Source organism: Ranitomeya imitator, chromosome 4 (assembly GCF_032444005.1).
Source record: "Ranitomeya imitator isolate aRanImi1 chromosome 4, aRanImi1.pri, whole genome shotgun sequence".
Lineage (NCBI taxonomy): Eukaryota > Metazoa > Chordata > Amphibia > Anura > Dendrobatidae > Ranitomeya > Ranitomeya imitator.
This window is the reverse complement of record NC_091285.1, coordinates 7,935,485-7,963,361: the sequence shown is the minus strand read 5'-3', so window position 1 is coordinate 7,963,361 and position 27,877 is coordinate 7,935,485. Positions and strand designations below refer to the sequence as shown.

Below are 27,877 nucleotides of genomic sequence, written 5' to 3'. Positions count from 1 at the left end.
CACTGATCATACAGCTCTGCGGGGAGGAGGTGGTGGCACTGATCATACAGCTCTGCGGGGAGGAGGTGGTGGCTCTGATCATACAGCTCTGCGGGGAGGAGGTGGTGGCACTGATCATACAGCTCTGCGGGGAGGAGGTGGTGGCTCTGATCATACAGCTCTGCGGTGAGGAGGTGGTGGCTCTGATCATACAGCTCTGCGGGGAGGAGGAGGTGGTGGCTCTGATCATACAGCTGTGGGGGGAGGAGGTGGTGGCACTGATCATACAGCTCTGCGGGGAGGAGGTGGTGGCTCTGATCATACAGCTGTGGGGGGAGGAGGTGGTGGCACTGATCATACAGCTCTGCGGGGAGGAGGTGGTGGCTCTGATCATACAGGTCTGCGGGGAAGAGGTGGTGGCTCTGATCATACAGCTCTGCAGGGAGGAGGTGGTGGCTTTGATCAAACAGCTCTGCGGGGAGGAGGTGGTGGCACTGATCATACAGCTCTGCGGGGAGGAGGAGGTGGCCCTGATCATACAGCTCTGCGGGGAGAAGGTGGTGGCACTGATCATACAGCTCTGCGGGGAGGAGGTGGTGGCACTGATCATACAGCTCTGCGGGGAGGAGGTGGTGGCTCTGATCATACAGCTCTGCGGGGAGGAGGTGGTGGCTCTGATCATACAGCTCTGCGGGGAGGAGGTGGCTCTGATCATACAGCTCTGCGGGGAGGAGGTGGTGGCTCTGATCATACAGCTCTGCGGGGAGGAGGTGGTGGCACTGATCATACAGCTCTGCGGGGAGGAGGTGGTGGCTCTGATAAGAGCCTTTGTGGTATGAGGACAGGGCGGCTCCTCTTATTTCTTAGCCGCGGGCTTCTTGGCTTTAGCCGCCTTCTTAGCAGGACTCTTGGCAGCTTTGGGTTTCGCCGCCTTCTTAGCCGGACTCTTCGTCACCTTCTTGGGCTTGGGAGCGGCCTTCGGCTTCTTGGGGCTCTTGGCTTTTTTGGCCGCAGCTGCTGCGGGCTTCTTGGCCTTTTTCGGGCTCTTCTAGGCCGCGGTCGGAGCCTTCTTGGGCTTCTTCGGAGATTTGGCGGCTTTCTTGGCAGCAGCGGGTTTCTTGGGTTTGGCCGCAGCCGCCGGCTTCTTCTTGGCCACTTTGTCCTTGGTCTCCTGCTTCTTGTTCAGCCTGAATGAGCCGGAGGCGCCGCTGCCCTTCACCTGGAGGAGGGCGCCCTTGGTGACCAGACCCCGGACGGCCAGCTTCAGGCGGCTGTTGTTCTTCTCCACATCGTACCCTCCGGCAGACAGAGCCTTCTTCAGGGCGGCCAGGGACACCCCGCTGCGCTCTTTGGAGGCGGACACGGCTTTCACGATCAGCTCGGAGACGCTGGGGCCGGAGGGTTTATTGCTTTTCTTGGCGGCGGATTTCTTCGGCTGCTTCTTGGATTTGGCGGCTGGTTCTGCGGGAGGGGGAGCGGCGGCTGGCGCGGTCTCTGCCATCATGTGCTGCGGAAACAAAACGAAAATATTTCCTGAATGGAAGGAGAACACTGAGGCCGGAGCTGGAGGCGCCTGTTATATGTACAGGCTTACTGCGCACTGATTGGCTGCTGAGCTGCACCGTCCTGAGCATCTATTGGCTGACACTGGACACAGGCCCCGCCTCCTCCCAGCTGAGTCCGGGTGAAGCTCCGCTCTCCCCTTGTGCTTCCCTGCCCGGGATAAAAGCCCTTTACCGGCTAACACCGGACAGCAGAGCGCGATTCCTCCATCGCTTCTCCTTCTCCAACATCTCCACCGGCCATTTGTAGCCGTCACTAGTAGAAAAGCCGAGAAATCGCGGAGAGGAAATCCCGGAATCATCGCCGCCGTCCTCCCGATCTGCACATCACTGTGTACCGGGGAGATAAATCTGCTGCGGGAGCTCGTTCCTCCTGTCCCCGGCTCTTGTCACTATCACAGGGATCTTTACTCCAATGTCTATCGTACAGGAAGCTGATTGTACGATGTGGGGACGAGCTGGAGCTGCTGAGAGCCCAGAAGGGTAACACAGGCGACGGCCTCCGCTGACTGCCCCCTCCCTGACCTGTGATATCACTGTACCCCGTATGTGCAGAGTATGGGGGACACGTGTTCCACATCAGTGGATGATCCACATCGGGGGCTGATTGCAATCACCTGCCTGATATCGAGTCTTACCCAGTGTGAAGCTGTGACCGCTGCGGGCTGTGATGGAGGGAAGAGCTCTGATAATAAGGCGACAGCTGCACCGTGCGACTCCCCAACCAAACACATGAACATCTCCGGGGAGAAAACTGAAATAATAATGGATTTATGTGACCCCCACTATTGTGCAAAAGGGGAATATTGGGAGAAAAGCGGAGACACAAAGTCCAGCGTCTACACAGAGAACACAGCTGTATATACTATATATAGTGCACAACATCACATCTGTACAGCCCAGATCAGCAGTGTAATAAGTGTCACTGATAATAGAGGAGAGGGTACAGTATATACAGCAGAGTGTGCAGTATATACAGCAGTGTGTACAGTATATACAGCAGAGTGTACAGTATATACAGCAGTGTACAGTATATACAGCAGTGTACAGTATATACATAACATAGTAACATAGTAACATAGTTAGTAAGGCCGAAAAAAGACATTTGTCCATCCAGTTCAGCCTATATTCCGTCATAATAAATCCCCAGATCTACGTCCTTTTACAGAACCTAATAATTGTATGATACAATATTGTTCTGCTCCAGGAAGACATCCAGGCCTCTCTTGAACCCCTCGACTGAGTTCGCCATCACCACCTCCTCAGGCAAGCAATTCCAGATTCTCACTGCCCTAACAGTAAAGAATCCTCTTCTATGTTGGTGGAAAAACCTTCTCTCCTCCAGACGCAAAGAATGCCCCCTTGTGCCCGTCACCTTCCTTGGTATAAACAGATCCTCAGCGAGATATTTGTATTGTCCCCTTATATACTTATACATGGTTATTAGATCGCCCCTCAGTCGTCTTTTTTCTAGACTAAATAATCCTAATTTCGCTAATCTATCTGGGTATTGTAGTTCTCCCATCCCCTTTATTAATTTTGTTGCCCTCCTTTGTACTCTCTCTAGTTCCATTATATCCTTCCTGAGCACCGGTGCCCAAAACTGGACACAGTACTCCATGTGCGGTCTAACTAGGGATTTGTACAGAGGCAGTATAATGCTCTCATCATGTGTATCCAGACCTCTTTTAATGCACCCCATGATCCTGTTTGCCTTGGCAGCTGCTGCCTGGCACTGGCTGCTCCAGGTAAGTTTATCATTAACTAGGATCCCCAAGTCCTTCTCCCTGTCAGATTTACCCAGTGGTTTCCCGTTCAGTGTGTAATGGTGATATTGATTCCCTCTTCCCATGTGTATAACCTTACATTTATCATTGTTAAACCTCATCTGCCACCTTTCAGCCCAAGTTTCCAACTTATCCAGATCCATCTGTAGCAGAATACTATCTTCTCTTGTATTAACTGCTTTACATAGTTTTGTATCATCTGCAAATATCGATATTTTACTGTGTAAACCTTCTACCAGATCATTAATGAATATGTTGAAGAGAACAGGTCCCAATACTGACCCCTGCGGTACCCCACTGGTCACAGCGACCCAGTTAGAGACTATACCATTTATAACCACCCTCTGCTTTCTATCACTAAGCCAGTTACTAACCCATTTACACACATTTTCCCCCAGACCAAGCATTCTCATTTTGTGTACCAACCTCTTGTGCGGCACGGTATCAAACGCTTTGGAAAAATCGAGATATACCACGTCCAATGACTCACCGTGGTCCAGTCTATAGCTTACCTCTTCATAAAAACTGATTAGATTGGTTTGACAGGAGCGATTTCTCATAAACCCATGCTGATATGGAGTTAAACAGTTATTCTCATTGAGATAATCCAGAATAAGATCCCTCAGAAACCCTTCAAATATTTTACCAACAATAGAGGTTAGACTTACTGGCCTATAATTTCCAGGTTCACTTTTAGAGCCCTTTTTGAATATTGGCACCACATTTGCTATGCGCCAGTCCTGCGGAACAGACCCTGTCACTATAGAGTCACTAAAAATAAGAAATAATGGTTTATCTATTACATTACTTAGTTCTCTTAGTACTCGTGGGTGTATGCCATCCGGACCCGGAGATTTATCTATTTTAATCTTATTTAGCCGGTTTCGCACCTCTTCTTGGGTTAGATTGGTGACCCTTAATATAGGGTTTTCATTGTTTCTTGGGATTTCACCTAGCATTTCATTTTCCACCGTGAATACCGTGGAGAAGAAGGTGTTTAATATGTTAGCTTTTTCCTCGTCATCTACAACCATTCTTTCCTCACTATTTTTTAAGGGGCCTACATTTTCAGTTTTTATTCTTTTACTATTGATATAGTTGAAGAACAGTTTGGGATTAGTTTTACTCTCCTTAGCAATGTGCTTCTCTGTTTCCTTTTTGGCAGCTTTAATTAGTTTTTTAGATAAAGTATTTTTCTCCCTATAGTTTTTTAGAGCTTCAATGGTGCCATCCTGCTTTAGTAGTGCAAATGCTTTCTTTTTACTGTTAATTGCCTGTCTTACTTCTTTGTTTAGCCACATTGGGTTTTTCCTATTTCTAGTCCTTTTATTCCCACAAGGTATAAACCGCTTACACTGCCTATTTAGGATGTTCTTAAACATTTCCCATTTATTATCTGTATTCTCATTTCTGAGGATATTGTCCCAGTCTACCAGATTAAGGGCATCTCTAAGCTGTTCAAACTTTGCCTTCCTAAAGTTCAATGTTTTTGTGACTCCCTGACAAGTCCCCCTAGTGAAAGACAGGTGAAACTGCACAATATTGTGGTCGCTATTTCCTAAATGCCCAACCACCTGCAGATTTGTTATTCTGTCAGGTCTATTAGATAGTATTAGGTCTAAAAGTGCTGCTCCTCTGGTTGGATTCTGCACCAATTGTGAAAGATAATTTTTCTTGGTTATTAGCAGAAACCTGTTGCCTTTATGGGTTTCACAGGTTTCTGTTTCCCAGTTAATATCCGGGTAGTTAAAGTCCCCCATAACCAGGACCTCATTATGGGTTGCAGCTTCATCTATCTGCTTTAGAAGTAGACTTTCCATGCTTTCTGTTATATTTGGGGGTTTGTAACAGACCCCAATGAGAATTTTGTTACCATTTTTCCCTCCATGAATTTCAACCCATATGGACTCGACATCTTCATTCCCTTCGCTAATATCCTCCCTTAAAGTGGACTTTAGACAAGACTTTACATAGAGACAAACCCCTCCTCCTCTCCGATTTTTACGATCCTTTCTAAACAGACTGTAACCCTGTAAGTTAACTGCCCAGTCATAGCTTTCATCTAACCATGTCTCGGTTATTCCCACTATGTCAAAGTTACCTGTAGATATTTCTGCTTCTAGTTCTTCCATCTTGTTTGTCAGGCTTCTGGCGTTTGCGAGCATGCAGTTTAGAGGATTTTGTTTTGTTCCAATCTCCTCACTGTGGATTGTTTTAGAAATGTTCTTACCTCCCTTCTGAGTATGTTTTCCTGGGTCGTCTTTGTACGAGTCTAATGTTTTTCTTCCCGTCCCCTCTTCTTCTAGTTTAACGCCCTCCTGATGAGTGTAGCGAGTCTTCTGGCGAATGTGTGTTTCCCAGGTTTGTTGAGGTGTAGTCCGTCTCTGGCGAGGAGTCCATCATACCAGTAATTCACACCGTGGTCAAGGAATCCAAATCCTTGTTGTCTGCACCATCGTCTTAGCCAGTTGTTTGCATCAAGGATCCTGTTCCATCTCCTGGTGCCATGCCCATCTACTGGAAGGATAGAAGAAAAAACTACCTGTGCATCCAGTTCCTTTACTTTCTTCCCCAACTCTTCAAAGTCCTTGCAGATTGTCGGTAGGTCCTTCCTTGCCGTGTCATTGGTGCCAACATGTATCAGAAGAAATGGGTGGACGTCCTTGGAGCTGAAGAGCTTTGGTATCCTATCGGTCACATCCTTGATCATCGCACCTGGAAGGCAGCATACTTCTCTTGCAGTTATGTCCGGTCTGCAGATGGCTGCTTCTGTGCCTCTCAGTAGTGAGTCTCCCACCACCACCACTCTTCGTTGCTTCTTGGCTGTACTTTTTGCTGTCACTTGTTGCTGTGTGCCCTTTTCTTTTTTGCTTGCTGGTATTGCTTCATTCTTAGGTGTGCCATCTTCATCCTCTACAAAGATTTGATATCGGTTCTTCAGTTGTGTGGTTGGTGATTTCTCCATGGTCTTCTTGCTTCTTTTGGTCACATGCTTCCACTCATCTGCTTTTGGAGGTTCTCTGACACTTTTTTCACCTTCTGTGACCAGTAGAGATGCTTCTGTTCTGTCTAGAAAGTCTTCATTCTCTTTGATGAGTTTCAAAGTTGCTATTCTTTCTTCCAGACCCCGCACCTTTTCTTCTAAAAGGGCCACTAGTCTACACTTCTGACAGGTGAAATTGGATTCTTCTTCTGGTCGATCTGTGAACATGTAGCACATGCTGCAGCTCACCATGTAGGTTGTCACATCTGCCATGTTGCTCCTAGATCCTGCTGACTTGCTGTGTGTTTTCCTTCTTGTGTAATCTACTCAGCCAAGCTCTCTTGCAATAATGTCCTACAGGCAAAAATTCGCGCGCCGTAAGGCGCGCGGTTTGGTGATGCTTTCGAAGCAGCTGGTCCCGGCTGTACCCAACGATCTTCTAGCTTAGGGAGACTTCGCTTCTCCCAGAAGGCACCTGGAATATGCAAATTAGCCTCCTGAAGCTTGAATCCCTGGTTTGGTGATGCTTTCGAAGCAGCTGGTCCCGGCTGTACCCAACGATCTTCTAGCTTAGGGAGACTTCGCTTCTCCCAGAAGGCACCTGGAATATGCAAATTAGCCTCCTGAAGCTTGAATCCCTGGTTTGGTGATGCTTTCGAAGCAGCTGGTCCCGGCTGTACCCAACGATCTTCTAGCTTAGGGAGACTTCGCTTCTCCCAGAAGGCACCTGGAATATGCAAATTAGCCTCCTGAAGCTTGAATCCCTGGTTTGGTGATGCTTTCGAAGCAGCTGGTCCCGGCTGTACCCAACGATCTTCTAGCTTAGGGAGACTTCGCTTCTCCCAGAAGGCACCTGGAATATGCAAATTAGCCTCCTGAAGCTTGAATCCCTGGTTTTCATACAGCAGAGTGTACAGTATATACAGCAGTGTGTACAGTATATACAGCAGAATGTACAATATATAGAGCAGTGTACAGTATATACAGCAGTGTACAGTATATACAGCAGAGTGTGCAGTATATAGAGCAGTGTACAGTATATACAGCAGAGTGTGCAGTATATACAGCAGTGTGTACAGTATATACAGCAGAGTGTACAGTATATACAGCAGTGTACAGTATATACAGCAGTGTACAGAATATACAGCAGAGTGTACAGTATATACAGCAGTGTGTACAGTATATACAGCAGAGTGTGCAGTATATAGAGCAGTGTACAGTATATACAGCAGTGTACAGTATATAGAGCAGAGTGTACAGTATATAGAGCAGAGTGTACAGTATATACAGCAGTGTGTACAGTATATACAGCAGAATGTACAATATATAGAGCAGTGTACAGTATATACAGCAGTGTACAGTATATAGAGCAGAGTGTACAGTATATAGAGCAGAGTGTACAGTATATACAGCAGTGTGCACAGTATATAGAGCAGAGTGTACAGTATATACAGCAGTGTGTACAGTATATAGAGCAGAGTGTACAGTATATACAGCAGAGTGTGCAGTATATAGAGCAGTGTACAGTATATACAGCAGAGTGTGCAGTATATACAGCAGTGTGTACAGTATATACAGCAGAGTGTACAGTATATACAGCAGTGTACAGTATATACAGCAGTGTACAGAATATACAGCAGAGTGTACAGTATATACAGCAGTGTGTACAGTATATACAGCAGAGTGTGCAGTATATAGAGCAGTGTACAGTATATACAGCAGAGTGTACAGTATATACAGCAGTGTACAGTATATACAGCAGAATGTACAGTATATAGAGCAGTGTGTACAGTATATACAGCAGTGTACAGTATATACAGCAGTGTGTACAGTATATACAGCAGTGTACAGTATATACAGCAGTGTGTACAGTATATACAGCAGTGTACAGTATATACAGCAGTGTACAGTATATACAGCAGAGTGTACAGTATATACAGCAGTGTGTACAGTATATACAGCAGAATGTACAGTATATAGAGCAGTGTACAGTATATACAGCAGAGTGTGCAGTATATAGAGCAGTGTACAGTATATACAGCAGAGTGTACAGTATATACAGCAGTGTACAGTATATACAGCAGAATGTACAGTATATAGAGCAGTGTGTACAGTATATACAGCAGTGTACAGTATATACAGCAGAGTGTACAGTATATAGAGCAGTGTGTACAGTATATACAGCAGAATGTACAGTATATACAGCAGAGTGTACAGTATATAGAGCAGTGTACAGTATATAGAGCAGAGTGTACAGTATATACAGCAGTGTGTACAGTATATAGAGCAGTGTACAGTATATAGAGCAGAGTGTACAGTATATACAGCAGAGTGTACAGTATATACAGCAGTGTGTACAGTATACAGCAGTGTGTACAGTATATACAGCAGAGTGTACAGTATGTAGAGCAGTGTGAACAGTATATACAGCGGTTTGTACAGTATATACAGCAGTGTGTACAGTATATAGAGCAGAGTGTACAGTATGTAGAGCAGTGTGTACAGTATATAGAGCAGTGTGTACAGTATATAGAGCAGAGTGTACAGTATGTAGAGTAGAGTGTACAGTATATACAGCAGAGTGTACAGTATGTAGAGCAGAGTGTACAGTATATAGAGCAGTGTGTACAGTATATAGAGCAGTGTGTACAGTATATAGAGCAGTGTGTACAGTATGTAGAGCAGAGTGTACAGTATATAGAGCAGAGTGTACAGTATGTAGAGCAGAGTGTACAGTATGTAGAGCAGAGTGTACAGTATATACAGCAGAATGTACAGTATATAGAGCAGTGTACAGTATATACAGCAGTGTGTACAGTATATACAGCAGTGTGTACAGTATATAGAGCAGTGTACAGTATATACAGCAGTGTGTACAGTATATACAGCAGAGTGTACAGTATATAGAGCAGAGTGTATAGTATATAGAGCAGTGTGTACAGTATATACAGCAGTGTGTACAATATATACAGCAGTGTGTACAGTATATAGAGCAGTGTACAGTATATACAGCAGTGTGTACAGTATATACAGCAGTGTGTACAGTATATAGAGCAGTGTACAGTATATAGAGCAGTGTGTACAGTATATAGAGCAGTGTGTACAGTATATACAGCAGAATGTACAGTATATAGAGCAGTGTACAGTATATAGAGCAGTGTGTACAGTATATAGAGCAGTGTACAGTATATAGAGCAGTGTACAGTATATACAGCAGTGTGTACAGTATATAGAGCAGTGTGTACAGTATATAGAACAGTGTGTACAGTATATAGAGCAGTCTCTCCTCTCTCTCTCTATTTTTCTCCTCTCTTTCATTCTTTCGCTCTCTCCTTTCTTTCTGTAAATCTTTCTCCCTTCCTTTCTTTCTCTCTCTTCGTCAGTCTCTCTCTCAGGGAGAGATGATCAATCCTTCATGTCTGCAGTGCACCTCTCCAGAATGAGGCTGATGTACGAGATTTTCTAGGCGCCGCCATCTGCACGTGCGGTGCTGCTGTAATCCCTTTCATCATCCTCGTTTTTCCTCTCCACGTTTCCATATCCAGCCAAGTGATCGCTGGGCCCAGTGTACTCATCAGCATTGCCGATACTTCGAGCTGTAGCAAAGGAGAAGACAGAAGTGGTGATAATCCGCCTCTATCTTCCCTCAAGTGTCTCCGCTATGGTGCGGGATGATATGTTATGGAAGTTTAATAATAATTGGGACCGGCAGGAGCGCCCAGCAGAATGGACCCCTGGAGACATAAAGAAGATGGATTTGGATAACATAAAACGTCCCCTGCCGAAAAACAGCGATTATGTACACGAGACTCCCCGGTCACTGCTGCAGAACATCAAAGCCACCTAATGGGGGGGGGGGGGGGGGTAGTGAATCCAACCTGTTTCTTTTCCTACAGTGCCCTACTGGGTGCAGTGCGGTGGTGTCTTCAATGTCTGACAGCTGCGGTGGTGTCTTCAATGTGTGACAACCGGGTAGATGTGTCATGTATTTATATATCCAGTGTGTGCAGTATATGGGGGGACACCGGTGTTGCTTCTGTTCCCTACAACTCCTGTCCTGTAGATGTATATACACAGTGTATATATTGTGTGCAGTGTATAGGGGACACAGCGCTGCCGGGGCCTGGGGGTGAAGCTGCCGCATCTGTGGATACTCTGGTAAAGAAAAGATCAGCTGGAAAACGGCAAGTAAGGAGTTAAACGGGAGAGGAAAGACGTCTATGTACGTCACTGAAGGCTGAGCGTAAAGGTTTCTCGCTCATTGTCTGATCACAGAATCCGTTGGTGAATTTGAATTCCCCGCTCATAATCCCCGGAGGATTGTTACCGGTCACTGATAGCGGCCGCCGTCCCCCCAACACTAACTACATGTAGACCTCACTGCGGAGTATCAGACAGTAATGAGGGGACATTTCCTGCGAGCTCTGCAGACGACACTGAGGATCTGAGACTCCATGTGGGATTGACCCTTTCATCTCCTGTTATTCTGAGGATATGTGCACCAACATATGAACTGGTGGCGGCAATGGTGTATGAACCATCAGCCTCATGTGAGGACCCGGAGATAGGCGGCGCCGGCTCTTGTGGTGACGGTGTGGGGGGCTCTGAGAAGAGCCTTTGGTTTTGTAGAGATCGGCGGCAGCGCTCACTTGCTCTTCTTGCTGCTCTCGGTCTTCTTGGGCAGCAGCACGGCCTGGATGTTGGGCAGCACGCCCCCCTGGGCGATGGTCACCCCACCCAGCAGCCGGTTCAGCTCCTCGTCATTGCGCACCGCCAGCTGCAGGTGTCGGGGGATGATGCGGGTCTTCTTGTTGTCCCGGGCGGCATTGCCGGCTAATTCCAGGATCTCCGCGGTCAGATACTCCAGCACAGCGGCCAGATAGACCGGAGCGCCGGCGCCGACTCTCTCAGCGTAGTTGCCCTTACGGAGAAGTCTGTGCACACGGCCAACCGGGAACTGCAGTCCTGCCCGGGATGAGCGGGTCTTCGCCTTAGCACGGACCTTCCCTCCTTGTTTGCCGCGTCCAGACATGATGGCGATAACGTCAGATAACTAAAGCCAGAAAATCGTGTGGAGAAGAGACTGCGCTGTGTCTCTTTATATAGTCCGCTGCTCCGCCTCCTCTCCTGTGGTTGGACGGATCTGAAGCTGCCAATGGGGAAGAGTCTTGAGGAACCACCAATGAGCTGCAGAGGGCGGAGCTTATTATGCTCCTTGCTCAAATGAGTTTCTCACCCAATAGAAAACGTTTGTTTTGAACAGACTAGATAAGGGGTGAAAACAGATATTTGTCCTGGAGCAGAAGGAAATGCAGAAATATTCTCTTCATTTGTAGTTTGCACTTGTTGGACTTGTGTCTTCTATCAGCCATAAATTGCACTGACAGTCTGGCGGGTGAGGGGTTAATCCCTGTCAGCGCTTCTCCTCCCTCCATCTGCACAGGCGGAGGCTCCTCACTCACCGCTTATTATCCGGTGCTGATTCCCTGCGGTGTCCGCGCTGATCCTATGTTCTGCCCGGAGCCTGATGTGACGCTGCCGGTCCCGGGTGGGGAAGTCGCCGCTTCTGTACAGCGAGTGTGTAGTGGGGGGTCAGCACACACGGACACTGAGGAGTTAATGGAGGCGGATATTCCTGTATCTGGGATTGGTCGGCGCCTGCGGATCTCTCTCGCTCATTGGCTGATTACAGATCCGTTGGTGGTTTTGAATTTCCCGCTCAATTTCTGGTCTTTGTCCGTCGGATATTACCGGCCCCTCTGCTGGATAATACCGGGTCCTCCCAGCTGTCTGCCCCCAAACACGGCGATCGGCCGCCATTATTACATCCTGGGAGTTTATAACAACCTTCAGAGGCGCCATCCATCCGAAACATTAGTGTCCAGGACGAGGTCATCACACAGGAGTCTCCGTACCCGGTGCACAGGGCGTCCGTCTAGCCAGCTGCCTCATACGCCACATTCCCTGGGAATATTCGCTGCCCTATTCACCCCACACGGATCTGATCAGGAGAATATTACTGTACAGCCCGCTCCCCTGGAAATCCGTGTTATATTTATTTTATAGATCAATATGAAGAGACCGCATTTGTGCTGTGATGGAGGCACCAGTGCTCGGGGATCTTACAGTCATTGTGATCGGAGATCTCTGCACTGCGGTGGTTTTATCTCACCTCATATTAACCCTATGAGATCTATGACATTCCTTATACATTATTACACCTGCTGCTAGAGGATCCTATCCTGCCATTATATTGGGATATTTCTCCCATGATTCGTTATTCCCCTCCTCATTCTCGGAGCTTCTACAAGTGAACAAAACAGAATTCATTCTTTCCCCCAACGATCCTATCCATGACAGTAAACGGCTGCCCACTCTCCCCAGTCCCACAAGCTCGCTGTCTCGGGGTAATCCTTGACACTGATCTTCCCTTCAAACCACATATCCAAGCCCTTCTCACTTCCCACTGCCTTCAACTCAATATTTCACGGATCCGTACATTCCTAAACCAAGAATCTGCAAAACCCCTAGTCCATGACCTCATCATCTCCCGCCGGGACTACTGCAACCTCCTGCTCTGTGGCCTCCCCTCTAACACTCTCGCAAAACACAAGCAGAATCCGATATCCGTCCTGGGACCACGTGTTATATGAAGACAAAGGACGGAAAAAAGCGGGAACTGTAAACGTATTACCATTGGCAACATTAGCTCCTCCCTCCCTCTGCTGATTGGCTGAACTCAGGACGGTTGGGGGGGGGGGTGAATTTCCTGCGCTTCTAAATGTAATGACGTCACTTACACTGTAAAAATAATCCGGATTAGTTTCTAGATCAACTCCACCGACCACAAACGGCTCCTGTTATCGGGGAAACGAGACCCCAGAATGCCGAGATCTGTGCAGCAAGGGGTTAAATAAGAGAAGTCACTGAATACCCAGCAACTCACTGAGAAATGCCCGGATTATTCCTGACAAGGTTCTCACCATCTCCCTCATCACCAGACGCAGAGCCCCGGGCGGTGCGAGCAGACACCTCGGGGAGACGGGAGAGGACACCGGAGCAGCCGCAGCTCTTATAGTGAGGGTGCGGGGGGCTCTTATAGTGAGGGTGCGGGGGGCTCTTATAATGAGGGTGCGGGGGGCTCTTATAGTGAGGGTGCGGGGGGCTCTTATAGTGAGGGTGCGGGGGGCTCTTATAGTGAGGGTGCGGGGGGCTCTTATAATGAGGGTGCGGGGGGCTCTTATAGTGAGGGTGCGGGGGGCTCTTATAGTGAGGGTGCGGGGGGCTCTTATAGTGAGGGTGCGGGGGGCTCTTATAGTGAGGGTGCGGGGGGCTCTTATAGTGAGGGTGCGGGGGGCTCTTATAGTGAGGCTGCGGGGGGCTCTTATAGTGAGGGGGTGGGGGGGCTCTTATAGTGAGGGTGCGGGGGCTCTTATAGTGAGGGTGCGGGGGGCTCTTATAGTGAGGGTGCGGGGGGCTCTTATAGTGAGGGTGCGGGGGGCTCTTATAGTGAGGGTGCGGGGGGGGCTCTTATAGTGAGGGTGCGGGGGGCCTCTTATAGTGAGGGTGCGGGGGGGCTCTTATAGTGAGGGTGCGGGGGGGCTCTTATAGTGAGGGTGCGGGGGGGGGCTCTTATAGTGAGGGTGCGGGGGGCCTCTTATAGTGAGGGTGCGGGGGGCTCTTATAGTGAGGGTGCGGGGGGCTCTTATAGTGAGGCTGCGGGGGGCTCTTATAGTGAGGCTGCGGGGGGCTCTTATAGTGAGGGTGCGGGGGGCTCTTATAATGAGGGTGCGGGGGGCTCTTATAGTGAGGGTGCGGGGGGCTCTTATAATGAGGGTGCGGGGGGCTCTTATAGTGAGGGTGCGGGTGGCTCTTATAGTGAGTGTGCGGGGGGCTCTTATAGTGAGGGTGCGGGGGGCTCTTATAGTGAGGCTGCGGGTGGCTCTTATAGTGAGGCTGCGGGGGGCTCTTATAGTGAGGGGGTGGGGGGGCTCTTATAGTGAGGCTGCGGGCGGCTCTTATAGTGAGGGTGTGGGGGGCTCTTATAGTGAGGGTGCGGGGGGCTCTTATAGTGAGGGTGCGGGGGGCTCTTATAGTGAGGGTGCGGGGGGGGCTCTTATAGTGAGGGTGCGGGGGGCCTCTTATAGTGAGGGTGCGGGGGGCCTCTTATAGTGAGGGTGCGGGGGGGCTCTTATAGTGAGGGTGCGGGGGGGCTCTTATAGTGAGGGTGCGGGGGGGGGCTCTTATAGTGAGGGTGCGGGGGGCCTCTTATAGTGAGGGTGCGGGGGGCTCTTATAGTGAGGGTGCGGGGGGCTCTTATAGTGAGGGTGCGGGGGCCTCTTATAGTGAGGGTGCGGGGGGCTCTTATAGTGAGGGTGCGGGGGGCTCTTATAGTGAGGGTGCGGGGGGCTCTTATAGTGAGGGTGCGGGGGGCTCTTATAGTGAGGGTGCGGGGGGCTCTTATAGTGAGGCTGCGGGGGGGCTCTTATAGTGAGGGTGCGGGGGGCTCTTATAGTGAGGGTGCGGGGGGCTCTTATAGTGAGGGTGCGGGGGGCTCTTATAGTGAGGCTGCGGGGGGCTCTTATAGTGAGGGTGCGGGGGGCTCTTATAATGAGGGTGCGGGGGGCTCTTATAATGAGGGTGCGGGGGGGCTCTTATAGTGAGGGTGCGGGGGCTCTTATAGTGAGGGTGCGGGGGGCTCTTATAGTGAGGGTGCGGGGGGCTCTTATAGTGAGGGTGTGGGCGGCTCTTATAATGAGGGTGCGGGGGCTCTTATAGTGAGGGTGCGGGGGGCTCTTATAGTGAGGGTGCGGGGGGCTCTTATAGTGAGGGTGCGGGGGCTCTTATAGTGAGGGTGTGGGCGGCTCTTATAGTGAGGGTGCGGGGGCTCTTATAGTGAGGGTGCGGGGGCTCTTATAGTGAGGGTGCGGGGGGCTCTTATAGTGAGGGTGCGGGGGGCTCTTATAGTGAGGGTGCGGGGGCTCTTATAGTGAGGGTGCGGGGGCTCTTATAGTGAGGGTGCGGGGGGCTCTTATAGTGAGGGTGCGGGGGGCTCTTATAGTGAGGGTGCGGGGGGCTCTTATAGTGAGGGTGCGGGGGGCTCTTATAATGAGGGTGCGGGGGGCTCTTATAATGAGGGTGCGGGGGGCTCTTATAGTGAGGGTGCGGGGGCTCTTATAGTGAGGGTGCGGGGGGCTCTTATAGTGAGGGTGCGGGGGGCTCTTATAGTGAGGGTGCGGGGGGCTCTTATAATGAGGGTGCGGGGGGCTCTTATAATGAGGGTGCGGGGGGCTCTTATAGTGAGGGTGCGGGGGCTCTTATAGTGAGGGTGCGGGGGGCTCTTATAGTGAGGGTGCGGGGGGCTCTTATAGTGAGGGTGTGGGCGGCTCTTATAATGAGGGTGCGGGGGCTCTTATAGTGAGGGTGCGGGGGGCTCTTATAGTGAGGGTGCGGGGGCTCTTATAGTGAGGGTGTGGGCGGCTCTTATAGTGAGGGTGTGGGCGGCTCTTATAGTGAGGGTGCGGGGGCTCTTATAGTGAGGGTGCGGGGGGCTCTTATAGTGAGGGTGCGGGGGGCTCTTATAGTGAGGGTGCGGGCGGCTCTTATAGTGAGGGTGCGGGCGGCTCTTATAGTGAGGGTGCGGGCGGCTCTTATAGTGAGGGTGCGGGCGGCTCTTATAGTGAGGGTGCGGGGGGCTCTTATAGTGAGGGTGCGGGGGGCTCTTATAGTGAGGGTGCGGGGGGCTCTTATAGTGAGGGTGCGGGGGGCTCTTATAGTGAGGGTGCGGGGGGCTCTTATAGTGAGGGTGCGGGGGGGCTCTTATAGTGAGGGTGCGGGGGGCTCTTATAGTGAGGGTGTGGGTGGCTCTTAGAAGAGCCTTTGGGGTGAGGAGCGGAGCACGGAGCGATCACTTGGCGCTGGTGTACTTGGTGACGGCCTTGGTGCCCTCGGACACGGCGTGCTTGGCCAGCTCTCCGGGCAGCAGCAGGCGCACGGCGGTCTGGATCTCCCGGGAGGTGATGGTGGAGCGCTTGTTGTAGTGAGCCAGGCGGGAGGCTTCCCCTGCGATGCGCTCGAAGATGTCGTTGACGAAGGAGTTCATGATGCCCATGGCCTTGGAGGAGATGCCGGTGTCGGGGTGGACCTGCTTCAGCACCTTGTACACGTAGATGGCGTAGCTCTCCTTCCTGCTCTTCCTCCGCTTCTTGCCGTCCTTCTTCGGGGTCTTGGTCACGGCTTTCTTGGAGCCCTTCTTGGGGGCTGGAGCAGACTTGGGATCGGCCATAATGAAAGCAAAAAGTTCTGTCACAAGTGAGAATAGAAATGATCCTGATTGTCCCAGAGCAGCGGAATTTATAGCCGGCCCATGCAAATGAGCACTGACGTCAGATCGCCGTGCTATTGGGGGAGAAAATCAGGTGATCAACATCAGAAGCTCCGCCCTCGGCAGTTCATTGGATATTCCATAAATGATCTCCTCCCCATGGACCGCGCCCCCAGATTGTGCTATAACCCCCATATACTGCTGCTTACCCCGTATACTGCGGTGTATGCCCATATAGCAATGTATACCCTCATATTGTGCTGTAAACCCCCATATACTGCGGTGTATGCCCATATAGCAATGTATACCCTCATATTGTGCTGTAAACCCCCATATACTGCGGTGTATGCCCATATAGCAATGTATACCCTCATATTGTACTGTAAACCCCCATATACTGCTGCTTACCCCCGTATACTGCGGTGTATGCCCATATAGCAATGTATACCCTCATATTGCGCTGTATACCTTACACATAATGCTGTGTATCGCATATAGCGCTGTAAACCCTCCGTCCATATGTGCTATATACTCCCCTTATAGCGCTACAAACACCATGTTGTACTGCACACCCTCCATATAGCGCTGGAATCCCCCATGTACCGTTTTTACCCGTGTATAGTGATGTATACCCCCGTTTAGTGCTGCATTCTTCCATATAGGAGCTTTTACCTCAGTAGATCCTGTGATCTACCTGATAACTTTGCTGTCGGTTGTGACTTTATTGCTATCGGGTCGGTGCGATTCTCTCACTGATCTTCTCACTGTCGCATGTGATCGGAGGACGCCGCATATTGCAAGAAGCAGAGGTGCAGTGATCGGGTCTCGGCCTCTCCCCTGTGCTCCTCACCCGGATCCCTCTCTCACAGCTGACCAGATTGTATGTTCAGAGCCCAGGACTGATCGCTGCGACATTTCCCCAACCAGAAACAACTGGTGAGAACCGTCAGTAACGGAGCGGGAATGTCCGAAGCCACAAATCACCTGCGAGGATGATGCGGCCACCGATCAGTCCGTGTACCGGCTCCCGCTATGTCCATGTTCTGCGGATCCTGCGCCACTAATCAGGGATCCAGTGAGGGATCAGGATACAAGAGCGGATCGTCCGACCCGACACCGACCGACGTCCATGCTCCCGTGTCCGCTCCAGTGATCCCGCCGTGTCTGCGGCTGCGCAGCCCGGGTCTCTAGAGACGGGACAAACAGCAGGTGGCGCAATAGAGGTGAAGGCTGAACGCTGAGGAGGGTGATGGTGAGATCCGGGGCTGAGCTCCTCCACAGCTCGGAGCCTTCACTACTGATCGGGTCAGTTCTCAGCGAGTCGCTGGGATCAGTGGCGCCTGGATTTAACCCTTTGCTCCCCAGATCTGATATTCTGGGGTCTCAGTCATCTGGTATAACATGATTCTCCAAATAACCTGAGACCTGAGTGGTCGGTGGAGATTACAGCGCGGAGTCCTGCCCTCCTGAGCCGCCGCACACGGGATCGTCCTCCGGGAGAGGCCGCCGTCCCCCCGATACTCCGGGACGTGCTAACTACAGCGGAGTATCAGACAGTAATGAGGGACATTTCCCCCGTATAGCGCTGTATATTCCCTGTAATCCCCAAATACAGCTGTAAACCTTCCATGTAGAAATAAATACCTCTATATAGAAACGTGTCCTTGTAAACAGCACTTTGTACCCCCATATAGTGCTGCATACTGGGATATAGCGGTATAGAGCAGTAAGTGTCCAGGGCTGGAATGTATATAGCTCGGTCTATATCCCATCCGTAGTTGCCCCCATATACCGCTGTATATCCGGACGCCCTTCTGCTTCAGCCGCTGATGGCTCATATTCGAGGTCACGGCTTTTTCTTAGAAGATGTGGGCGGCTCTGATAAGAGCCTTTGGGGTGAGGACAGAAGAGAACAATTAACCTCCGAAGCCGTAGAGAGTGCGGCCCTGGCGCTTCAGCGCGTACACCACGTCCATGGCGGTGACGGTCTTCCTCTTGGCGTGCTCCGTGTAGGTGACGGCGTCACGGATCACGTTCTCCAGGAAGACTTTCAGGACGCCGCGAGTCTCCTCATAGATGAGGCCGGAGATGCGCTTGACGCCTCCTCTGCGAGCGAGACGGCGGATGGCAGGCTTGGTGATGCCCTGGATGTTATCCCGGAGAACCTTCCTGTGCCGCTTGGCGCCGCCTTTCCCGAGACCTTTCCCTCCTTTACCGCGACCAGACATCTTCCAGCAGCCAGCAGAACACGATGACTGACCGGCGCAGAGTCCTTCCTTTATATAGAAGGTGAGCGGACCGGAGCGAGAACCGCAGAGATGACGTATTTCCGGGGCGAGATTTCTAACAGCTAGCTCCTCCCTTCTTCTCTGATTGGCTGATCACAGAACAGTTGGTGATTTTGAATCTCCCGCTTATTGTGCTGTTATTTCCCCGCTTCTCTATTCTTCTCATCTCGATGTTAGTAACTTGGGGTTTTCCCTTCATTGTTGTTTCTGTTGAGATTTTCCAGCTTCTGTCAAATGTTAGAGAGTAGAATTAAATCAGCACAAGACTCATCTGATCCCCGGCAGTCACTGCACTCAGTGCTCGGCGGCCATTACAGGTCACTACAACGCAGGGAGCTGCAGGCAACCAGTGCCCGGGCGGCTCCAGCCCCGGAGAAGATGGAAAACTCAAATATACGATAATTACATAACGATCCTCCCACCACAAATGTGACCTGTAGCGACCCATAGCAGGGCACAAGGAGGGATCTGCTCCGATCAGTGTCAGGCACAATAGATTCACTCAAGACATAATAATACTTAGTAGAAAGGGGAGGAAGAGGCCAGCACCGATCTGGGGGGAAATAAGATTATAAGCGCAGAGATCACCGATCAGAACTTAAAGCCGCAATACAGCGGGCGGCACTAGGACCCAGCAGATTGTGATCGGTTCTGATCATCCGGAGCGCGAGAAGCGACTGAGTGGGAAATTCAAATCCACCAACGGATCAGTAAATTACCGCGAAACAATGGGGGGGAAAAAAACAATCAATCACCGATGGGTGAGAACAGAGAATGTGCGCAGCGATCACTGTATGTCGCTCGTCACCTAAAATATCGGACACGGCAGTCGCCGCCTATAACGGATCACTGCGCTCCGTATACAGGGAATACGCGCAGAAGACGGACCGTTCAGGACTCAGCTCGTCTGTGGGAGGATTTGGTGGCTCTGAAAAGAGCCTTTGTGTTGTGGTCTGTGCCGGCAGATCTAGGCTCTCTCCCCGCGGATCCGGCGGGCCAGCTGGATGTCTTTGGGCATGATGGTGACCCTCTTGGCATGGATGGCGCACAGGTTGGTGTCCTCGAACAGCCCCACCAGATAAGCCTCGCTGGCCTCCTGCAGCGCCATCACCGCCGAGCTCTGGAAGCGCAGATCGGTCTTGAAGTCCTGGGCGATCTCTCTCACCAGGCGCTGGAAGGGAAGCTTACGGATCAGCAGCTCGGTGGACTTCTGGTAGCGGCGGATCTCACGGAGAGCGACTGTCCCCGGGCGGTAACGATGCGGCTTCTTCACTCCGCCAGTGGCGGGAGCGCTCTTCCTGGCGGCCTTAGTGGCCAGCTGCTTGCGGGGAGCTTTCCCTCCGGTGGATTTCCGGGCGGTCTGCTTGGTTCTGGCCATAGCTCTGGATAGAAAAGATGTGATGAGCGGAGCGGCGGGAGCAGGGTATTTATCCCCGTGTGCGCGTCCTCATTGGTCTCCGGTGGACACGCCCCCTGCACTCTATTGGTTCTTTCATGAAAAGAAAAGGCCAATAAGGGCTTGATGTGTTTGACCAATCATTGTCAAAGGAGGCAGTTCCGCCTCCCGCCCAGTAATCCCGCCCCCTACAGACCCCGCCTCCTCCAGATGCTTCTTTCTTCCGTTCACTCATTTGCCGCTGCTGTAACACAAATAGGGTCACATCATCTGTTACCCGCGAGAACTGCAGCAGCTGATGTCACTGCGCTGTCCCCGTGTATAGCGCTGTACAGTGATCATCAGATCACACCCATCCCCCCACCCTGACACTGCGCCCAGCATCCAGAACTGATCATACAGCTCTGCGGGGAGGAGGAGGTGGCTCTGATCATACAGCTCTGCGGGGAGGAGGTGGCACTGATCATACAGCTCTGCAGGGAGGAGGTGGTGGCTCTGATCAAACAGCTCTGCGGGGAGGAGGTGGTGGCACTGATCATACAGCTCTGCGGGGAGGAGGTGGTGGCACTGATCATACAGCTCTGCGGGGAGGAGGTGGTGGCTCTGATCATACAGCTCTGCGGGGAGGAGGTGGTGGCTCTGATCATACAGCTGTGGGGGGAGGAGGTGGTGGCACTGATCATACAGCTCTGCGGGGAAGAGGTGGTGGCTCTGATCATACAGCTCTGCAGGGAGGAGGTGGTGGCTTTGATCAAACAGCTCTGCGGGGAGGAGGTGGTGGCACTGATCATACAGCTCTGCGGGGAGGAGGTGGTGGCTCTGATCATACAGCTCTGCGGGGAGGAGGAGGTGGTGGCTCTGATCATACAGCTGTGGGGGGAGGAGGTGGTGGCACTGATCATACAGCTCTGCGGGGAGGAGGTGGTGGCTCTGATCATACAGCTCTGCGGGGAGGAGGAGGTGGTGGCTCTGATCATACAGCTGTGGGGGGAGGAGGTGGTGGCACTGATCATACAGCTCTGCGGGGAAGAGGTGGTGGCACTGATCATACAGCTCTGCGGGGAGGAGGTGGTGGCTCTGATCATACAGCTCTGCGGGGAGGAGGTGGTGGCTCTGATCATACAGCTCTGCTGGGAGGAGGTGGTGGCACTGATCATACAGCTCTGCGGGGAGGAGGTGGTGGCACTGATCATACAGCTCTGCGGGGAGGAGGTGGTGGCACTGATCATACAGCTCTGCGGGGAGGAGGTGGTGGCTCTGATCATACAGCTCTGCGGGGAGGAGGTGGTGGCTCTGATCATATAGCTCTGCGGGGAGGAGGTGGTGGCACTGATCATATAGCTCTGCGGGGAGGAGGTGGTGGCTCTGATCATACAGCTCTGCTGGGAGGAGGTGGTGGCACTGATCATATAGCTCTGCGGGGAGGAGGTGGTGGCTCTGATCATACAGCTCTGCTGGGAGGAGGAGGTGGCTCTGATCATACAGCTCTGCGGGGAGGAGGTGGTGGCTCTGATCATACAGCTCTGCGGGGAGGAGGTGGTGGCACTGATCATACAGCTCTGCGGGGAGGAGGTGGTGGCTCTGATAAGAGCCTTTGTGGTATGAGGACAGGGCGGCTCCTCTTATTTCTTAGCCGCGGGCTTCTTGGCTTTAGCCGCCTTCTTAGCCGGACTCTTGGCAGCTTTGGGTTTCGCCGCCTTCTTAGCCGGACTCTTCCTCACCTTCTTGGGCTTGGGAGCGGCCTTCGGCTTCTTGGGGCTCTTGGCTTTTTTGGCCGCAGCTGCTGCGGGCTTCTTGGCCTTTTTCGGGCTCTTCTTGGCCGCGGTCGGAGCCTTCTTGGGCTTCTTCGGAGATTTGGCGGCTTTCTTGGCAGCAGCGGGTTTCTTGGGTTTGGCCGCAGCCGCCGGCTTCTTCTTGGCCACTTTGTCCTTGGTCTCCTGCTTCTTGTTCAGCCTGAATGAGCCGGAGGCGCCGCTGCCCTTCACCTGGAGGAGGGCGCCCTTGGTGACCAGACCCCGGACGGCCAGCTTCAGGCGGCTGTTGTTCTTCTCCACATCGTACCCTCCGGCAGACAGAGCCTTCTTCAGGGCGGCCAGGGACACCCCGCTGCGCTCTTTGGAGGCGGACACGGCTTTCACGATCAGCTCGGAGACGCTGGGGCCGGAGGGTTTATTGCTTTTCTTGGCGGCGGATTTCTTCGGCTGCTTCTTGGATTTGGCGGCCGGTTCTGCGGGAGGGGGAGCGGCGGCTGGCGCGGTCTCTGCCATCATGTGCTGCGGAAACAAAACGAAAATATTTCCTGAATGGAAGGAAAACACTGAGGCCGGAGCTGGAGGCGCCTGTTATATGTACAGGCTTACTGCGCACTGATTGGCTGCTGAGCTGCACCGTCCTGAGCATCTATTGGCTGACACTGGACACAGGCCCCGCCTCCTCCCAGCTGAGTCCGGGTGAAGCTCCGCTCTCCCCTTGTGCTTCCCTGCCCGGGATAAAAGCCCTTTACCGGCTAACACCGGACAGCAGAGCGCGATTCCTCCATCGCTTCTCCTTCTCCAACATCTCCACCGGCCATTTGTAGCCGTCACTAGTAGAAAAGCCGAGAAATCGCGGAGAGGAAATCCCGGAATCATCGCCGCCGTCCTCCCGATCTGCACATCACTGTGTACCGGGGAGATAAATCTGCTGCGGGAGCTCGTTCCTCCTGTCCCCGGCTCTTGTCACTATCACAGGGATCTTTACTCCAATGTCTATCGTACAGGAAGCTGATTGTACGATGTGGGGACGAGCTGGAGCTGCTGAGAGCCCAGAAGGGTAACACAGGCGACGGCCTCCGCTGACTGCCCCGTCCCTGACCTGTGATATCACTGTACCCCGTATGTGCAGAGTATTGGGGGACACGTGTTCCACATCAGTGGATGATCCACATCGGGGGCTGATTGCAATCACCTGCCTGATATCGAGTCTTACCCAGTGTGAAGCTGTGACCGCTGCGGGCTGTGATGGAGGGAAGAGCTCTGATAATAAGGCGACAGCAGCACCGGGCGACTCCCCAACCAAACACATGAACATCTCCGGGGAGAAAACTGAAATAATAATGGATTTATGTGACCCCCACTATTGTGCAAAAGGGGAATATTGGGAGAAAAGCGGAGACACAAAGTCCAGCGTCTACACAGAGAACAGCTGTATACTATATATAGTGCACAACATCACATCTGTACAGCCCAGATCAGCAGTGTAATAAGTGTCACTGATAATAGAGGAGAGGGTACAGTATATACAGCAGAGTGTGCAGTATATACAGCAGTGTACAGTATATACAGCAGAGTGTACAGTATATACAGCAGTGTACAGTATATACAGCAGTGTACAGTATATACAGCAGAGTGTGCAGTATATAGAGCAGTGTACAGTATATACAGCAGAGTGTACAGTATATACAGCAGTGTACAGTATATACAGCAGAATGTACAGTATATAGAGCAGTGTGTACAGTATATACAGCAGTGTACAGTATATACAGCAGAGTGTACAGTATATAGAGCAGTGTGTACAGTATATACAGCAGAATGTACAGTATATACAGCAGAGTGTACAGTATATAGAGCAGTGTACAGTATATAGAGCAGAGTGTACAGTATATACAGCAGTGTGTACAGTATATACAGCAGAGTGTACAGTATATACAGCAGTGTGTACAGTATATAGAGCAGTGTACAGTATATAGAGCAGAGTGTACAGTATATACAGCAGAGTGTACAGTATATACAGCAGTGTGTACAGTATACAGCAGTGTGTACAGTATATACAGCAGAGTGTACAGTATATAGAGCAGTGTGTACAGTATATACAGCAGAATGTACAGTATATACAGCAGAGTGTACAGTATATAGAGCAGTGTACAGTATATAGAGCAGAGTGTACAGTATATACAGCAGTGTGTACAGTATATACAGCAGAGGGTACAGTATATACAGCAGTGTGTACAGTATATAGAGCAGTGTACAGTATATAGAGCAGAGTGTACAGTATATACAGCAGAGTGTACAGTATATACAGCAGTGTGTACAGTATACAGCAGTGTGTACAGTATATACAGCAGAGTGTACAGTATATAGAGCAGAGTGTATAGTATATAAAGCAGTGTGTACAGTATATACAGCAGTGTGTACAGTATATACAGCAGTGTGTACAGTATATAGAGCAGTGTACAGTATATACAGCAGTGTGTACAGTATATACAGCAGTGTGTACAGTATATAGAGCAGAGTGTACAGTATGTAGAGCAGAGTGTACAGTATATACAGCAGTGTGTACAGTATATACAGCAGAATGTACAGTATATAGAGCAGAGTGTACAGTATATACAGCAGAGTGTACAGTATATACAGCAGTGTGTACAGTATATAGAGCAGTGTACAGTATATAGAGCAGTGTACAGTATATAGAGCAGTGTGTACAGTATATAGAGCAGCGTGTACAGTATATAGAGCAGAGTGTACAGTATATAGAGCAGTGTACAGTATATACAGCAGTGTGTACAGTATATACAGCAGTGTGTACAGTATATAGAGCAGAGTGTACAGTATATAGAGCAGTGTACAGTATATAGAGCAGTGTACAGTATATAGAGCAGTGTGTACAGTATATACAGCAGAATGTACAGTATATAGAGCAGAATGTATAGTATATACAGCAGAGTGTACAGTATATACAGCAGTGTGTACAGTATATAGAGCAGTGTATAGTATATAGAGCAGTGTGTACAGTATATACAGCAGTGTGTACAGTATATAGAGCAGTGTACAGTATATAGAGCAGTGTACAGTATATAGAGCAGTGTGTACAGTATATACAGCAGAATGTACAGTATATAGAGCAGTGTGTACAGTATATAGAGCAGAGTGTACAGTATATAGAGCAGTGTACAGTATATAGAGCAGTGTGTACAGTATATACAGCAGAATGTACAGTATATAGAGCAGAATGTATAGTATATACAGCAGAGTGTACAGTATATACAGCAGTGTGTACAGTATATAGAGCAGTGTACAGTATATAGAGCACTGTGTACAGTATATACAGCAGTGTGTACAGTATATAGAGCAGTGTACAGTATATAGAGCAGTGTACAGTATATAGAGCAGTGTGTACAGTATATACAGCAGAATGTACAGTATATAGAGCAGTGTGTACAGTATATAGAGCAGAGTGTACAGTATATAGAGCAGTGTACAGTATATAGAGCAGTGTACAGTATATAGAGCAGTGTGTACAGTATATACAGCAGAATGTACAGTATATACAGCAGTGTGTACAGTATATAGAGCAGAGTGTACAGTATATAGAGCAGTGTACAGTATATAGAGCAGTGTACAGTATATAGAGCAGTGTGTACAGTATATACAGCAGAATGTACAGTATATAGAGCAGTGTACAGTATATAGAGCAGTGTGTACAGTATATAGAGCAGTGTACAGTATATAGAGCAGTGTACAGTATATAGAGCAGTGTGTACAGTATATAGAGCAGTGTACAGTATATAGAGCAGTGTACAGTATATACAGCAGTGTGTACAGTATATAGAGCAGTGTACAGTATATAGAGCAGTGTACAGTATATAGAACAGTGTGTACAGTATATAGAGCAGTGTGTACAGTATATAGAGCAGTGTACAGTATATACAGCAGTGTGTACAGTATATAGAGCAGTGTACAGTATATAGAGCAGTGTACAGTATATAGAACAGTGTGTACAGTATATAGAGCAGTCTCTCTCTCTATTTTTCTCCTCTCTTTCATTCTTTCGCTCTCTCCTTTCTTTCTGTAAATCTTTCTCCCTTCCTTTCTTTCTCTCTCTTCGTCAGTCTCTCTCTCAGGGAGAGATGATCAATCCTTCATGTCTGCAGTGCACCTCTCCAGAATGAGGCTGATGTACGAGATTTTCTAGGCGCCGCCATCTGCACGTGCGGTGCTGCTGTAATCCCTTTCATCATCCTCGTTTTTCCTCTCCACGTTTCCATATCCAGCCAAGTGATCGCTGGGCCCAGTGTACTCATCAGCATTGCCGATACTTCGAGCTGTAGCAAAGGAGAAGACAGAAGTGGTGATAATCCGCCTCTATCTTCCCTCAAGTGTCTCCGCTATGGTGCGGGATGATATGTTATGGAAGTTTAATAATAATTGGGACCGGCAGGAGCGCCCAGCAGAATGGACCCCTGGAGACATAAAGAAGATGGATTTGGATAACATAAAACGTCCCCTGCCGAAAAACAGCGATTATGTACACGAGACTCCCCGGTCACTGCTGCAGAACATCAAAGCCACCTAATGGGGGGGGGGGGGGGGGGGTAGTGAATCCAACCTGTTTCTTTTCCTACAGTGCCCTACTGGGTGCAGTGCGGTGGTGTCTTCAATGTCTGACAGCTGCGGTGGTGTCTTCAATGTGTGACAGCCGGGTAGATGTGTCATGTATTTATATATCCAGTGTGTGCAGTATATGGGGGGACACCGGTGTTGCTTCTGTTCCCTACAACTCCTGTCCTGTAGATGTATATACACAGTGTATATATTGTGTGCAGTGTATAGGGGACACAGCGCTGCCGGGGCCTGGGGGTGAAGCTGCCGCATCTGTGGATACTCTGGTAAAGAAAAGATCAGCTGGAAAACGGCAAGTAAGGAGTTAAACGTGAGAGAAAAGACGTCTATGTACGTCACTGAAGGCTGAGCGTTACCGAGGTTTCTCGCTCATTGTCTGATCACAGAATCCGTTGGGGAATTTGAATTCCCCGCTCATAATCCCCGGAGGATTGTTACCGGTCACTGATAGCGGCCGCCGTCCCCCCAACACTAACTACATGTAGACCTCACTGCGGAGCATCAGACAGTAATGAGGGGACATTTCCTGCGAGCTCTGCAGACGACACTGAGGATCTGAGACTCCATGTGGGATTGACCCTTTCATCTCCTGTTATTCTGAGGATATGTGCACCAACATATGAACTGGTGGCGGCAATGGTGTATGAACCATCAGCCTCATGTGAGGACCCTGAGATAGGCGGCGCCGGCTCTTGTGGTGACGGTGTGGGGGGCTCTGAGAAGAGCCTTTGGTTTTGTAGAGATCGGCGGCAGCGCTCACTTGCTCTTCTTGCTGCTCTCGGTCTTCTTAGGCAGCAGCACGGCCTGGATGTTGGGCAGCACGCCCCCCTGGGCGATGGTCACCCCACCCAGCAGCCGGTTCAGCTCCTCGTCATTGCGCACCGCCAGCTGCAGGTGTCGGGGGATGATGCGGGTCTTCTTGTTGTCCCGGGCGGCATTGCCGGCTAATTCCAGGATCTCCGCGGTCAGATACTCCAGCACAGCGGCCAGATAGACCGGAGCGCCGGCGCCGACTCTCTCAGCGTAGTTGCCCTTACGGAGAAGTCTGTGCACACGGCCGACCGGGAACTGCAGTCCTGCCCGGGATGAGCGGGTCTTCGCCTTAGCACGGAACTTCCCTCCTTGTTTGCCGCGTCCAGACATGATGGCGATAACGTCAGATAACTAAAGCCAGAAAATCG

At 50.5% G+C, this 27,877-nt stretch overlaps 6 protein-coding genes and 1 pseudogene across 6 annotated transcripts; all 7 read right to left on the bottom strand.

Annotated features, from left to right (window-relative positions):
* Window positions 1-824: 824 nt before the first annotated feature.
* LOC138674984 (histone H1B-like) lies at window positions 825-1,526 on the bottom strand (annotated as a pseudogene).
* A 9,411-nt stretch (window positions 1,527-10,937) lies between these two features.
* LOC138674992 (histone H2A type 1-like) lies at window positions 10,938-11,381 on the bottom strand. The gene has a single exon (XM_069762891.1). The coding sequence runs from the start codon at window positions 11,341-11,343 to the stop codon at window positions 10,957-10,959; it is 387 nt and encodes a 128-aa protein (XP_069618992.1). The 5' UTR covers window positions 11,344-11,381; the 3' UTR covers window positions 10,938-10,956.
* Window positions 11,382-16,218: 4,837 nt separating this feature from the next.
* On the bottom strand, window positions 16,219-16,596 carry LOC138674995 (histone H2B 1.2-like). Its single transcript, XM_069762895.1, has one exon. The coding sequence runs from the start codon at window positions 16,594-16,596 to the stop codon at window positions 16,219-16,221; it is 378 nt and encodes a 125-aa protein (XP_069618996.1).
* Window positions 16,597-18,511: 1,915 nt separating this feature from the next.
* On the bottom strand, window positions 18,512-18,870 carry LOC138675001 (histone H4). Its single transcript, XM_069762902.1, has one exon. It carries the CDS (start codon window positions 18,861-18,863, stop codon window positions 18,552-18,554), a length of 312 nt encoding a protein of 103 aa, XP_069619003.1. The 5' UTR covers window positions 18,864-18,870; the 3' UTR covers window positions 18,512-18,551.
* Window positions 18,871-19,840: 970 nt separating this feature from the next.
* LOC138674989 (histone H3) lies at window positions 19,841-20,301 on the bottom strand. Its single transcript, XM_069762889.1, has one exon. The coding sequence runs from the start codon at window positions 20,299-20,301 to the stop codon at window positions 19,891-19,893; it is 411 nt and encodes a 136-aa protein (XP_069618990.1). The 3' UTR covers window positions 19,841-19,890.
* Window positions 20,302-21,888: 1,587 nt separating this feature from the next.
* LOC138674985 (histone H1B-like) lies at window positions 21,889-22,632 on the bottom strand. Its single transcript, XM_069762883.1, has one exon. It carries the CDS (start codon window positions 22,587-22,589, stop codon window positions 21,942-21,944), a length of 648 nt encoding a protein of 215 aa, XP_069618984.1. The 5' UTR covers window positions 22,590-22,632; the 3' UTR covers window positions 21,889-21,941.
* Window positions 22,633-27,452: 4,820 nt separating this feature from the next.
* Window positions 27,453-27,877, bottom strand: LOC138674993 (histone H2A type 1-like). Its single transcript, XM_069762892.1, has one exon. The coding sequence runs from the start codon at window positions 27,837-27,839 to the stop codon at window positions 27,453-27,455; it is 387 nt and encodes a 128-aa protein (XP_069618993.1). The 5' UTR covers window positions 27,840-27,877.

Coding starts and splice junctions, on each gene's coding strand:
- LOC138674992 (XM_069762891.1), bottom strand. CDS start 11,343: ATGTCTGGACGCGGCAAACAAGGAGGGAAGGTCCGTGCTAAGGCGAAG.
- LOC138674995 (XM_069762895.1), bottom strand. CDS start 16,596: ATGGCCGATCCCAAGTCTGCTCCAGCCCCCAAGAAGGGCTCCAAGAAA.
- LOC138675001 (XM_069762902.1), bottom strand. CDS start 18,863: ATGTCTGGTCGCGGTAAAGGAGGGAAAGGTCTCGGGAAAGGCGGCGCC.
- LOC138674989 (XM_069762889.1), bottom strand. CDS start 20,301: ATGGCCAGAACCAAGCAGACCGCCCGGAAATCCACCGGAGGGAAAGCT.
- LOC138674985 (XM_069762883.1), bottom strand. CDS start 22,589: ATGATGGCAGAGACCGCGCCAGCCGCCGCTCCCCCTCCCGCAGAACCG.
- LOC138674993 (XM_069762892.1), bottom strand. CDS start 27,839: ATGTCTGGACGCGGCAAACAAGGAGGGAAGTTCCGTGCTAAGGCGAAG.